The 13,494-nt window shown below is 34.7% G+C and overlaps 1 protein-coding gene across 1 annotated transcript in view; it reads right to left on the reverse strand.

Moving 5' to 3' along the window:
- The window catches only part of LOC107668771 (synaptotagmin-14-like), a 60,744-nt gene that overhangs the window by 32,516 nt on the left and 14,734 nt on the right, over positions 1 to 13,494 (reverse strand). The window contains exons 3-4 of the mRNA XM_016460752.1: positions 9,536 to 9,583; positions 1,350 to 1,502 (exon numbers count right to left, since the gene is read on the reverse strand). Of these exons, the coding sequence (XP_016316238.1) occupies positions 1,350 to 1,502; positions 9,536 to 9,583 (201 nt within the window). The remainder of the gene's footprint in view (positions 1 to 1,349; positions 1,503 to 9,535; positions 9,584 to 13,494) is intronic.

Consider the following 13,494-nt stretch of genomic DNA (forward strand, 5'->3'; position numbering starts at 1 on the left):
CTGACCTGCACTTGAAACCCTGAACAGTAGTTTAGCTTCTCTGCTCTACCTGTGCGCTTCCACAGTCCACTCCATTCTCTCTCTCGCATTGATTACTCTGATCCAAACCGTTTGGCGGAGCGCACGCGCGAGCCGAAGCATTGCCAGTCATGTCTAACCGATTCATGATTTATTAGAGATTATCGAATGGCGAATTCGGAAATAATCGCTAATAATCATATATATAAAAAAAGCAGCGGCCAAATCGGCTGCTGATGGCCAGTCCGCGCCTGATTTCCACAGAGACAAGCAGAACGTGCAGGATTCATTTGTCTTTTTGCGGCTTAATATTCACAGACACTAGTCCATATCGCGTTTTGATTCAAGTGTACTGACCTACTTTTGATTTATTCGTCCAAAATGTGGCATATTCCCTCCGCGTTAGGCTATAGGAATTCCGTTTTTATGACTGGATTCTACGAACCAGTCTGTGTTTTCCGCATCGCGGAAATTATGTCTCAGAGTAGTCAGTGCAATTTGGAAAAGAAATCAATTAAATCTGTATGTGGATGTGTGTAAATATTCAAATGTAATCCCCTTTGTAATCGTTAACATTTTCATAAGTAACTGTAATTTAATTACACATTTTTTCTTAGTAACTGTAACTGATTACAGTTACATTTATTTTGTAATTAAATTACGTAACGCCGTTACATGTAACTAGTTACTCCCCAACACTGTCCATACTGTACATCCGGCATTTCTGTTTCTCTTCATCATTACTACTAAACCTCATCCAATTCAGGGAAAAACACAATACTCCTAACTAATAATATCTGCAGTTACAAAACAAAAACTTCCTGAACCTTCTTTTACAGTGACCCTAATATTTATTTTGTACACTTCTAGATACTTAGGTCACATTAAAAATATCTGTACACAAAACACTGTAACCAGCTGAAAACAAATGTTTAGTTTCCCTCAAATTTACACAGGTGTCGTAGCAGGTCAAGTTCAATATACACTACAGTTAACAATTTTGGGGGTGGTAGGACTTTTTTCATGTTTTTGAAAGAAGTCTCTTATGCTGAAAGTTGAAAAAAAAACAGCATTTATTTGAAATAGAAATAGGCCTATTTAACATTATAAATAGCATCATAAATATATTTCCTGTCGCTTTAGAGCAAAAAAAAATAATCCTTGATATTTTTTTAATTACTGTCCCCACATGTTTGAACAGTAGTGTATATAATTCATTATATATTATAAATGATAAATATGGCTTAAGTGTCCAAATATAGGGGTCAGTGTACTGTATATTATGCACACTGTATATTATACACACACAATTGCAAAAAACAGCAACAAACCTGCTGGCTCTGTGCTCTTTCTGTACTGGTCAAGGCTGGACAGTTGGTTGGCACTCTCAAGGGATAGTTTGTTATTGAGGTAAAGAAAGAGTACAATCACAAGAAAGATGAACACACCAATGCCAGACAGGAACCCCAGAGCCTCAGGAGACACTGTGGAGAGAAAGAGAGAGATTTATTTATTACTCCAATAAGGTACATTGAAAATGAGATGGAATGAGATAGAAGAATTTCAGTGACTTTTTCATGATCTTTCCAGTCAGTTGGGATTACTAGTTGAGGATCAGCATTCAAATTTGGATTCAAACCAAATAGGGTTTCCATTACTTTTTACTTTCCTTAAAGGGGTCCTATTATGCTCTTTTACAAAGTCTTGATTTTGTTTTGGGGGTGTACTAGAACAGGCTTTCATACTAGGTTGTTCGAAAAACACATTATTTTTCACATATTTTACATTATTACAACACCTCTCTCCCCAGTCTGGCATGAACGGCTCGAATAGTTCCTGTATCAAATGAAGGCCCGCCTTCTGAAATACGAAATGTGCTGTGATTGGTTAGCTGGGCCAGTGTGTGTTGTGATTGGCACCACTTGGCGCCTGGTCGAAAAATGTCACGCCCCTTACCATAGCCGCCTGCCAGCTTCAAACGAGTCGTTGGTTGTAGTTTTTGAAAAGTGATTTCTGTTAAATAAAATATCTCCTTTTGAAGTGGACTTTGAACTTTGTAAATTTGCAGATCTTTTTTTATGCTCAAACAGCAACATTACAGACTAACTAAAGTTGAAAAAGTGAAAAAGCGTAATAGGACCCCTTTAAATGTCCAGTTCTGGAAATTCAAATTTTGAAATCCATGTTTTGTGTGACAGTGAGAACCTATTCATATTCAGTACTTTGTCTTTCAAAGCAGATTTCTGCTTGATCTAGTATCAGTGAATCAAGTGAGCAGCACTTAAAAATAAAGAGAAAGGCATTAGTCTAGAGTCTAGACATTACTGAGAGAAAGAGACCAGCCATACAGAAACAGAGCAAAGATGAAATGTTCACAGTGGGTGCAAAGGGTTTAACCTGATCACCTTCCTTCACTCATCAAAAACCACAGAGATGATAGAATGTAACTGCAAGACTATCTGCTAGTCCTGCTCTATGTGGCCACATATTTCAGGATGACAGAGGGAAATGACCCAGTTCCAGATGGTTGGTTTCCCACTTAGGGAAGAAATAAACGTACCAGCGATGATTTCTGCACTGAACTGAATCACAGCTTTCTGTGAGTGTGAATTTGACTCTAAAGTTCCACACATACACCCATTCTGCAAGAGTAAGTGTGAATTATTCACACAAATTATGCAATGTGATTCTGTCCCATCAACCTCTCTGTCCCACAGGGTCTGACAGGAAGAGTTAAATATTAAAAAGAGAAATCCTTCTATTTTAAATCACTTTAAAAATCACTCTATTACGGCTATCTAGAATATCACTCTGTGCTTTTTTTCATTGGAATTCTAAAACTAAAATCTATGTTATCTCTAGGGTGCTGGTTAAAAGTTACAATGAGCTACAAATGTGTCACTGGTAGAAACCATACAAAATATAATTATGGCTGTAAAGTCAGGGGTAACTCTAAGAGTTAAAAAATGACCAATAAATCATACTACAGATTTACAGTATTGATGATAAGAATGAAATTTGTAATGTTGCCAAAGGCCAATCAGGGTAAGATGAGGTCAAAAGTTATTATGTCAGGGTCACTACTTTGCCGGAATGGACAGAATCCATAATGCTCCATTCCAGAGTGTGAAAAAAACAAAATAAAAGAATGTTCCACGGAATGATCTTTGTTACATAACAGCAGCTCTTAACCATGGCAACAGAGTTCCTGCTGTCACTGATCCTGTTTAGCCAGTTAACTGCGTAATCTAGCTAGCTGCTGCTGTTTTTAGCATGCGGGAGGACATCACAATACAGGACAAACAATGGCCAAATGCAAATGATGACACTCTTTTATCTTGGTGGACACTGTGAAGAGACAGACATTATTAAAGTAACATAATTAGCTAAATTCTTGAGAAAACAGCAAACTTTGAAAAGAATACCTGTTAGGTATAATGCACCTGGTGTCTGTTGTTTGTTTAGCCTATAGTCATGTGCACAACACATTTGTGTGCATGCGACAGTAATGTAGTGGGCCGATGGAAATTTGAAATCTAATTTTCCTTGATGTTTGCCACAGTGCTTCCTGACAACAAAGACACTAACATCCCTACTGCATCTAAACAATTACAAACTGCGGTAAGACATCAATAGCATAAGAGAACAATAACAACAGGATAAATTATTATATACTTTAGCACTGGTGTATGACTCACAGATTTACAACAGATACAAGGCTGATAAACATCCTAAAATATACAGCAACTGCTACGCAAAAAGACACTTCATTAATTTCTATGCCTGTTTCTGAATGTAGGCAATGAGAGAGTTAATACAGTCTTTGAGCGTTTGAGGTGATTCTGGTCAAACAAACACTTATAAAACAGCTCTCCCCCTCCATCTGCTATTTTTAGTAATGCTAATTGATTTACAGCCTGTGTTTCCTGATCAATTCAACGAAAACATTTCCCTCATAACCCACTTGCCTCCTCTTCCCCCTCATGTTTCCTCTTTCTGTTCTGTCATTTATAATTATTTCTGGTTTCTGTTCTTTCATGTTCGATTTTAAATATACTTAGTATACTTAGCTCACTTTAAGGTACATTTAACCATCTTGCAGATGGGAAAAAAATTCAATAGTCACAAAAGTCCTGCAGTCAGATGCCAATTTAGTCAAAGAGGCCTGAGTCACAGACATCAATAACAGGACAAATAATCCACTGTACTCAGAGTTCTTCCTGTCAGTCTCCACACACAGAGGGGAGGTGACAGGAGAAACAGACAGCGTTCGGTACGTTCAGTGCTCAAAGAGGGAACATTTACAGTAGGTTTTTTAAACCTGCACAGTTTTAAAGGAACCGTTCACCTGAAAATAAAATGTCAAGCGGATAATATATCAAAGTGGAAAGATATGTAAACTGGGTCATTTGATGCAATTAGTACATTAATATTTTGTGGCAGAAAGAAAAAGTTAAAAACCAGTTATTATTGTATAGGTGAAACTTTTAAATGTTGGAGAAGAATTTGCAAAGTCATGAAAATTAGTGATCAGGAGATGGTTTGTTTAAGAGAAATAGCAAGAGACCCAGATTTTAAACCAAATACTTTTGATGATGTATTTAACGTTTGGGCTAGCAAAGGACATAAAAGATTTGATCAAATTTACGGAGATAATGAGATGGAGACATTTGAGGACATAGAGAAAAAATATGTATTGTCTAGGAAATTATTTTACAAATATCTTCAAATAAGAAGTTATCTAAAGGATGAGATTAAAATAAAAACTTTAGATGATATTCACCCTCTGTTGCGTTTTATGATTAAAGTTAGTAAAATCAATATACTAGATAACTTGATAGGACAAATAAAAAGTACATTCAAAGAAATGAAGGATAGGGGTTTATATAATATTAAGACAAAATGGGAAATTGAATTAAACAATAAAATAACAGAAGATTGGAAACAATGTTTAAAAGAAAATCTAAAGACTACACAATCTCCATATTGGCAAGAATATGCTTGGAAAATTAGTATGCTAAATTTTATAACACCAGAAGTATCTTCCAAAAATAATAATTTGTTTTCAGGATGTTGGAAAAGTTGTGGTTAAAGCTCATTAAACTCATATATTTTATACTTCTAAAATAATAAAAAAATTCTGGACAGAAGTAATTTATGCAATAGAAGACATTTTTAAGAAATCAAATATAATAAAGATACTAAATATAGTTTTGGGTATAGGACCTATGCTACTTAGTAAAGATGAGTCATATTTATTTAGAATATTGAGAATTACAGCTTTTAAAGCAATAACAAAATTTTGGAGAAGGCAAGAATCCCCAGCTATAAGTGATTGGTTAGACTTAGTTTCTAAAGTACACTCTATGGAAAGGATAACATATGAAATCAAAAGTAATAGTAAACATTTTGAAAGCATATGGGCACCGCTAAAATCAAAGTATGTACTATAAAATAAAACATTATATTAATTAATCATTTACATAACCCTCCCTCTCTCTTAATTTATTCAATATATTTAAAAATATTGTTTGAATTACTTACTAGAAATTAGATGTCATAAGAGTTTTGACATGAATATGTGACCGTGTTTTGTATTTTCCTTTTCTTTAAATTTTCTGTCCCTATTTTTGTAAAAGTGTTTATGTTTGTAATTGTTAACTTTTATTTATTTATTTATTTTTATGTGTTGGTGGTGGGTATTACCACAAAAGGGGGAAAAAAGTAAACTGAAGAGAAAGGAAAAGGAAAAATGAGGAATAACTATTGGTAAAAAATATTATGTTTTCAAAGGTAAAATTCACTTGTATAATTGTATTAAATGTGTTTTTGAATTGAAAGACATAATAATAAAATGGCATTCTGAAACTGAATGACTTCTTTTCTGCTGTGGACCAAAAAAATGAAGCATTCTTAATGTTAAGCTGGCTGCTGTTTTCCATGAAATTACAATGAACGGAGACTTGAAAAATTGTGAATCAATTTTGAATAAACAGTAAATAAATGCAAAGAATATGTACAATACCATTCAAAAATTTGGAGTTGGTTATGCTGGGTACACACTAAAAGATTTTTAAAATCTTATAAGATCTTCAAAATGGGAGAGACCACAAACACGACGACAAAAAATCCTAGATTTAACCATTTTGCTCCTATAGTGTGTGGTGTGCCGCGGTGTTCCCCCCACACATCAGGATTTCTGATCGTAAATATTCAACATGTTAAGATCATAAGATCATCTTTAGAACCACCAAGATAATCGGGACATTACCTAGGATTGTCAGAAGGGGAGAAATCGGCCCAAAATCAGCCCGATTATCTTGTGGTGTGTACCCAGAATTTGATTTTTAGTCTTCAGTGTCACATGATCCTTCAGAAATCATTCTAATATGCTGATTTGGCATAAATGTCTTTATTGTAAATTGTAACATTATAAATTTCACTGATCAATTTAATGCATCCTTGCTCAGTTAGTTTTTTTTAAAAACATTCTAATGTTTTTAAATTTCTTTTAAAAACACGTTTACATGATAGTGTCAGTAATAGCATAATTTATATTTTTGGGTGAACTATTCAAAACTATTTAAAAACTGCACATAACAGTAACAATATTATTTAATGCTCTTTTATTAGACCAATAAAAATGATTGTGACTACATAAATCTAGCTACAATATCATACAGTATCCTTCTAAGTCAGAGGAAACTGCAAATCAATGGGGCTGAAAAAAAGTTAAATTGGGCGAAAGAAAGAAAGCTTCTGATGTCTGTGAAACAGAGAAAACCCCTTGAGTCTATGTTAGGAGTCTGCACACATATTGCACAATGCAGAACTGCATTTCTGATGTAAATCCAGGTCATCAGACAGAAAATCACCTGAGCCAGGACAGAATCTGGGCCAGAGAAAAGTACAGCTGGACAGAACAGGTGCATCTGGAGTAAAGACACTGCTGAGCCATTCAAACCAAAGAAAGCAGGCCAAGGAGGAGAGAAACTCAAACTACACTACATCTTGCCCTTAAAACACCCTAAACACAAATCCAGAGTGACCACATCTAACATAAATAAGTCTACCTCAAATAAATCTGTTCTAAACAATGCATACTTACACTTCTTCTTTAATGTGACAGGTCAGAGATAGTTTGTGTATAGCAATGATTCAAATAACCATCTTTGCACATCTTTTTATGGTAAATTAGTATCATAGCTAGAAATTGCCTTCTTCTTAGATACTGTTGGCTGGTTCTGTTGTCATAGAAACAGGTAAAAGCATGTCAGGATGCTTAGCCACCTCTGAATTACAAAATACTACAGACACAAAAACACTCACAAGAAACATTGCACACTGTTGTAACTCCCACATAACAACAGACCATAAGTGCTCTCAGAGGCCCACACACACGCTCTCAGTCATAACACCCTCACACACACAGACACACACACACACACACACACACACACACACACACACACACAAAAACATAGACAAGAGTGCCCTGTACACTCAGAGAGATATACTGCAACGTAATCTGAAACACAACCATATATGTCTGCTAAATGATGCTGCAAACACACACATAATGTCTAGTCATACTTGAATAGAGAGGGAGCAGGCAGCACCTCCATTACCAGATTTTATAGGCCTCATAAATAGCTACGCTTTTGAAGGACATTAAAATATCATCAAGCCAGCAGGATTTAACATTGGTCTGTTTAAACAAAGTGTTTTCATTATAAAACAGCACTAGTGTGTAGTTTCTGCAGAGCTGTTCCTCTTTTTCTTCTCTCATGCTGCTTTCTGTCATTCTCATTATGCCAAACTGTCATATTTCTGTCTCTCTCCTTCTTTATCCCTGTGCAGTTCATGTTAAGCTACTAATAAACTGCAGCTAACTAGCTATAAAAAAGCAGTTTGAGGTAATTTAATACTCTTTTTTTTTTTTACACACAGGATAATTGGATATAGCGATATACCATGCACAGTTTAAGAAATCAAAGTAATATAAACAGATCAATATACCCTAAACACCACCATTAAAATTAGATACAGCACCATTTGTATATGAAATGACAGCTAGATATAATTATGCGGAATACAATGTAATATATCTCATTTTGTAAAATGATTGTAATAAAAATGATTATACCGTATATCATGGCAAATAATAATCCAATAACATTTAAAAGATCTGATTCACCAGAATGAATCAGACTTCCCAAAGCTTCATATAATTAGAAGGAGGACATTATAGGACATATCTGATAATTAATTGAAATTCACATGGTTGTAAAGCTGCGTTGAAAACATTAATAGAGCAATTTGTTATGCTATACTGCTTGGAAAAGTAACTTGTTACTGGAAAAGCTACTCTAAAACAACTAAACTACTGTCTCACCAAAAATACATGTACAGTACTTAAGCTTGTAGCATCTCAACTTTAGTGAGTCACTCCATAACACTCATCTCAGCTATAACCTGTCAGGAAACTAGCATTAGCCACAGCAGGAACGTCCTGTCAACAAACACCTATGACTTTGACTGACAGTGGACAGATGTTGCCTGAGGAGTGTACAAACTAACACAAACACACTATACACACACAGGTGGTGAATAACTTGTCTTCTGAAAGTATTCTTGGACAGCTCAACTGTGATATGATGCAATTATGTTAATAAAAAAAAAAATCTAAATATTCACAGTCAACACAGATGTGGTCTCGAGTGTCATTTAGGCTTGGACCAAAAAAACTAAATCATGTCTAAATAGGGTCATCAGTACTGATGGGTTCAGCTCTGCAGAGACCCAGTGCTCATCCGGTCCACCTGGACCATGAAACTTTATTACACTGGGGCCGCAGATCCTCACTAATGATGTTAAATCTGCCGAGACTGAGCTCTCACTAAACACGCAAGCCAGCCGATAACAAACAAGACAGACAGCTGGACAAACCCGAGGAACTCAGAAACAGCAGCACTATCCAACAAAATGTTTAATGTCTCATCCACTGAAAGCCTTCAGTACATCTAGTTTCTCTCTTGTGCGCAATAAAAATATTTCTCATACACATAGTCTTTATTTTTATACACACTTTAAACACATTAATTCACACACGGTTTGCAACCTTTCTTCCTTTTCACAGGGATAATTAAAGAATTGATCAAACCATGACAATATTTCTGAGAGGATATTGGACAAAAAGTTAGGTTTGACAACATACACACTTAGACAACAAAAAGGCTGATGGTAAACACTGAAATATGAAAGCTCAATATAACAGACACAACAAGGAAAGTGCACAGAAGGTCAAATAATGACACATCAACATAGTTACAAATACATTTAAGAAGACAGACAGACATGGACAGGCATGAACAGAGATCAAAACGGTCTCTTTCAGTATGGAAAGCAAAAAAAAAAAAAACAAACCATCCAGACCAGCATAAATGTGCCATGTCTGGGTTCAAAGCAGCAGTACAGGACAGGTGGCAGCCATTTTATGTTTAAACTGGCCGCTTACCTTTTCTGATGCAGATAAGCTCATGTACTCCACAATTCCGCTCTCCACCTGCAGAAACAAAACACATTTAATGATAGACAATACACACATGCAACAACCAGTGTTGGAGAAAGTTACTTTTGTAATTTGCATTGCAATTTTGCTTTACTCCCTAAAAAAGTAACTAATTACTTTACTTAGTTACGTTTTATGGAAAGTAATGCATTACGTTACTTTTGCTTTACTTTTTAAATCTGCACTGGGCTTACTTGTTTGTTTTTAATATAAAAAAGTTATTCTTTTGCAAATGTAAAAGCCCTTTTACAACAAAAGCGAAATGAATTAGCCTCAGGCTGAAGGAAATGTACATTCACGTCTGTACAGTAGAGGGCGCAGCTCAAACAAATTGCATGAAGAATATGACGCAGGAGAAGAAAGTTCAACACTATTAAGCAATAACAAAAATGAAACACAAATGTGTCATTTTTGCTTAGTATGGTTGAATTGGATCATCGAAAGTCAGTAGCAAAGAAATTGGTTAATAAAATGGGATTAAATACATAAATTATATTTGTCTTATTTAACATTTAATTATTGCAGATTTGTATAATATTCTGAGTTTGCATTTGACTGTTTTTATTAATTTTGAGGAATACTGAATTTGTTTTTGTTCATATTTAGTCTAGAACTACAGTAAGCATCACGTTCACATAGCGCACACAACGCCTCTGCACAAGAGCTGTCAGTCAACACATGGAGAAAAAAAGTAACTGGAGTTACTTATTTAAAAAAGTAAATCCGATATTTCCTTCTAAATTAAAAAGTAATGCGTTACTTTAAGAGTTACTTAAAGTAATCTGATTACGTAACTTGCGTTACTTGTAATGCGTTACCCCCAACACTGGCAACAACACATTAAACAGAGACACAAACATAGAAACAGACAGACACTTATAACTAATGCACATGACACTTTAAGACTTTATCACATTGACAAAACACTGGACACTATGAATCCATGAAACAATGTGAGATTTGACACAAGAGAAAAATCTTTGTGTTGATATATGACACCTTGAATCGGTGCTGTTATTTTTTAATTAAAACTAAATTCAAGCAACTAAGCAATTTAAAACTGAATGAAAACTGAAAATATAAAAATAATAGCTAATTCAAGATATTAATAAACACTATAATTGTACAAAATAATACTAAAATAAACAATAAATACAATAAAAACGTAAATAATATAAAAAGTATATTATATAAAAAGTATATTATAATAAAACTTAAAAAAAAAACAATTAATTTGCCTTTTCAATGCAGTGACAAACAGGGGTTAGGAAAGTATTGCTGTGTTTTTTTATTGCTATTTGTTGTGGGCAATAAAGATGTTAAAGGTCCTTTTACCTCAAGGGCTCTTTACACTGTTTAAGGCATAAGGCCTTCACTGATTGTTTTTATATCTAACAACACTTACAATCAGGGTTGGGTAGTAACTGATTACATGTAGTAGGATTACATAATCAGATTCCAAATATTAAGTACTTGGAATTAGAGTATATTGCATTTTAAAATGTTCATAATCAGATTATAGTTACTATTTTACGTATTACATGATTACATATTTTCACACAATGGCCATAAATTATTCATAAATTATTGATGCAGTGATTCCCAAATATTTTGTCAGTCAAACTCCTTAAACAACAGATTCACATGTTTCAGTTCTCTGATATCGGTTAATGGTCACATTGACATGCAGGTAAACAAATGAAATATTTCTATTTTTAATGTTCAAGTGTTTAAATTATTTTTATTTGACATTTTTATGATTTAATGAAAGGGGTCATATGATTCTGCTTATTTCTAGTCGTGTCCTCTTTTGGCCAAACAAAGTCGTTTCGCTTTCACAACGAAACACAGTGTCACACACGGCAGGCTTGAGTGAGCGGAGGCCGGTGGGCTAGAGTGAGCATTTTAGGTAGGCGTGGTTGACTCTTAACTTTTATAAAGAATATCTCTTTGGATTCTCTTTGAGAATGTAGTCTTTGCAACTTTACAGATCTTCTTTATGCACCAAGAGCTTGAATCACTTCAAAGAGAAAGGAAAAATTTAAATCACATCATATGACCCTTTTAATGTATTTTGCAACAATGTAGAGAGCGATGTGTAACATTTTACCAGATTTAGTCGAAAAATTTAAATCGCATCATATGACCCCTTTAATTATTACATGTTTATCCACTCACAAACCCACTGCAGTTTTTACATTAAGCATAGTTTGGGAAACCCTGGTGTAATGTAATGTTTAATGCATTTTATGATGTTAATATAAAAAATGAATATATTTTCTTTCTCTTTGCTTTTTTTTTATAACAATGTGGTATGTTTAATGGTAAGATTAAAACAATTTATATAAAAAAGTAATCTAAAAAGTATTAGAATACATTACCTAAAATGAGTAACCTAAATTATGTTACTAACTACAGTTTTAATCGGTAATCAGTAACAGACTACTATTTAGTAATCCACCCAGCACTACTAACAGTAACATTTAAAACATGTTTTTTGGTATCAACCTTCTCAGACACACAATCTCAGACATCACCTCAGCAGAACGGCTCTCTTTACACTTTGCAGCTGTGCTCGGGTGTTTGCTGGGACAGTTCAGATCAGAAATGTCTTTAAATCTGAAACCCACACTCATGCATTAGAAAGCAGCAAAAAAGAGTTTCCATTATGTACAGCGTAAGACTAACCCATGATGGTCTGCAGAAGATTTCAGTTGGCAGTGGTTGGATTCAAACCTGGGACTGAGTGAAGTGATACCCCACACCAGAGCGAAGCATACAGTTTAAACATGGAGCCGTGCTTAAGTGGTAAAACATATGGACTGTGTCTGTGTGATGACAATTAGCATTAATAATGTTCGAACACAAATTATGATAATGACCAATATCATATAGTAAGATGGTGAATCATTATAGCTTTGACAACACAATACATTATATTTTAAAATATATTAAAATGGAAAACAGTCATTGTAACAATATTTCATAATATTATGGTTTTTACTGTATTTTAATCTAATAAATGCAGCCTTGGTGAGCACAGAGTTTAAATTTAAACAATAATATTATAATATCATTTATATTTTTAAACATGTAAAATAAATATTATTGTGATTACTGGATGACATTGTCCTTGTTGTGTTTCTCAAACCTTCATACACAAAATTGACCCATTTGACCTAATTTTAATTCAAGTGCTTCTCAAACTAACAAATGAACAATAAATTGTATGGTACTTCAGTCTGAGAACCCTTGGAGTCCTGAATGAGCATCTCTGCAGGGGCGAAAATGTCGTCTAACAGTTGTGGGGGGGGGGGACAATGAACATAAAATTTCTCAAGAGCAGACAGTGCTCGTGTCCATGGTAGACATTACTATCAATCACAGTGTTGCCAAGTCCGCGGTTTTCCCGTGGAATTGGGCTTCTTTATCACTGTTGACGAGGGTTGTTTTTCATGTCCGCGGGTTGAAGCAACCCCAATAACGTAATATTTAGCCCCTGGAATGCGAATTTTACCAGGGGACCCCCTCGAAACGCGGTTAGTTTGGGCTAGTTTTGAGTAGCAATTGGGCGGGTTTTGTTTTGTGAAACCTGGCAACCCTGTCCATCAAGCAGGTAATGTTATTATTGCTAACATAGCGGACTTATAAAAAAATATATTGCCATCATTTGTATTAAAGAGAAAATAATCACTTCATCCGATGTTTAAGTGAATAAACTAGCCTTGGAGTTCCACAACTATTGGTTTTGTTCTCTCTCACCGGACTCGTGTGTGTGTGTAGGTGATGTAAAAGAGGAAAGCAGGCATTTGCACTGTGAGGCAAGGGAGGGGTAGGCCTGTCACGATAACAACTTTTTGTTGTGCGATATATTGCCCCAGAAATAATTGCGATAAGCGATATTA

This window comes from Sinocyclocheilus anshuiensis, unplaced genomic scaffold (assembly GCF_001515605.1).
Source record: "Sinocyclocheilus anshuiensis isolate Anshui unplaced genomic scaffold, SAMN03320099.WGS_v1.1 scaffold72, whole genome shotgun sequence".
Taxonomy (NCBI): domain Eukaryota; kingdom Metazoa; phylum Chordata; class Actinopteri; order Cypriniformes; family Cyprinidae; genus Sinocyclocheilus; species Sinocyclocheilus anshuiensis.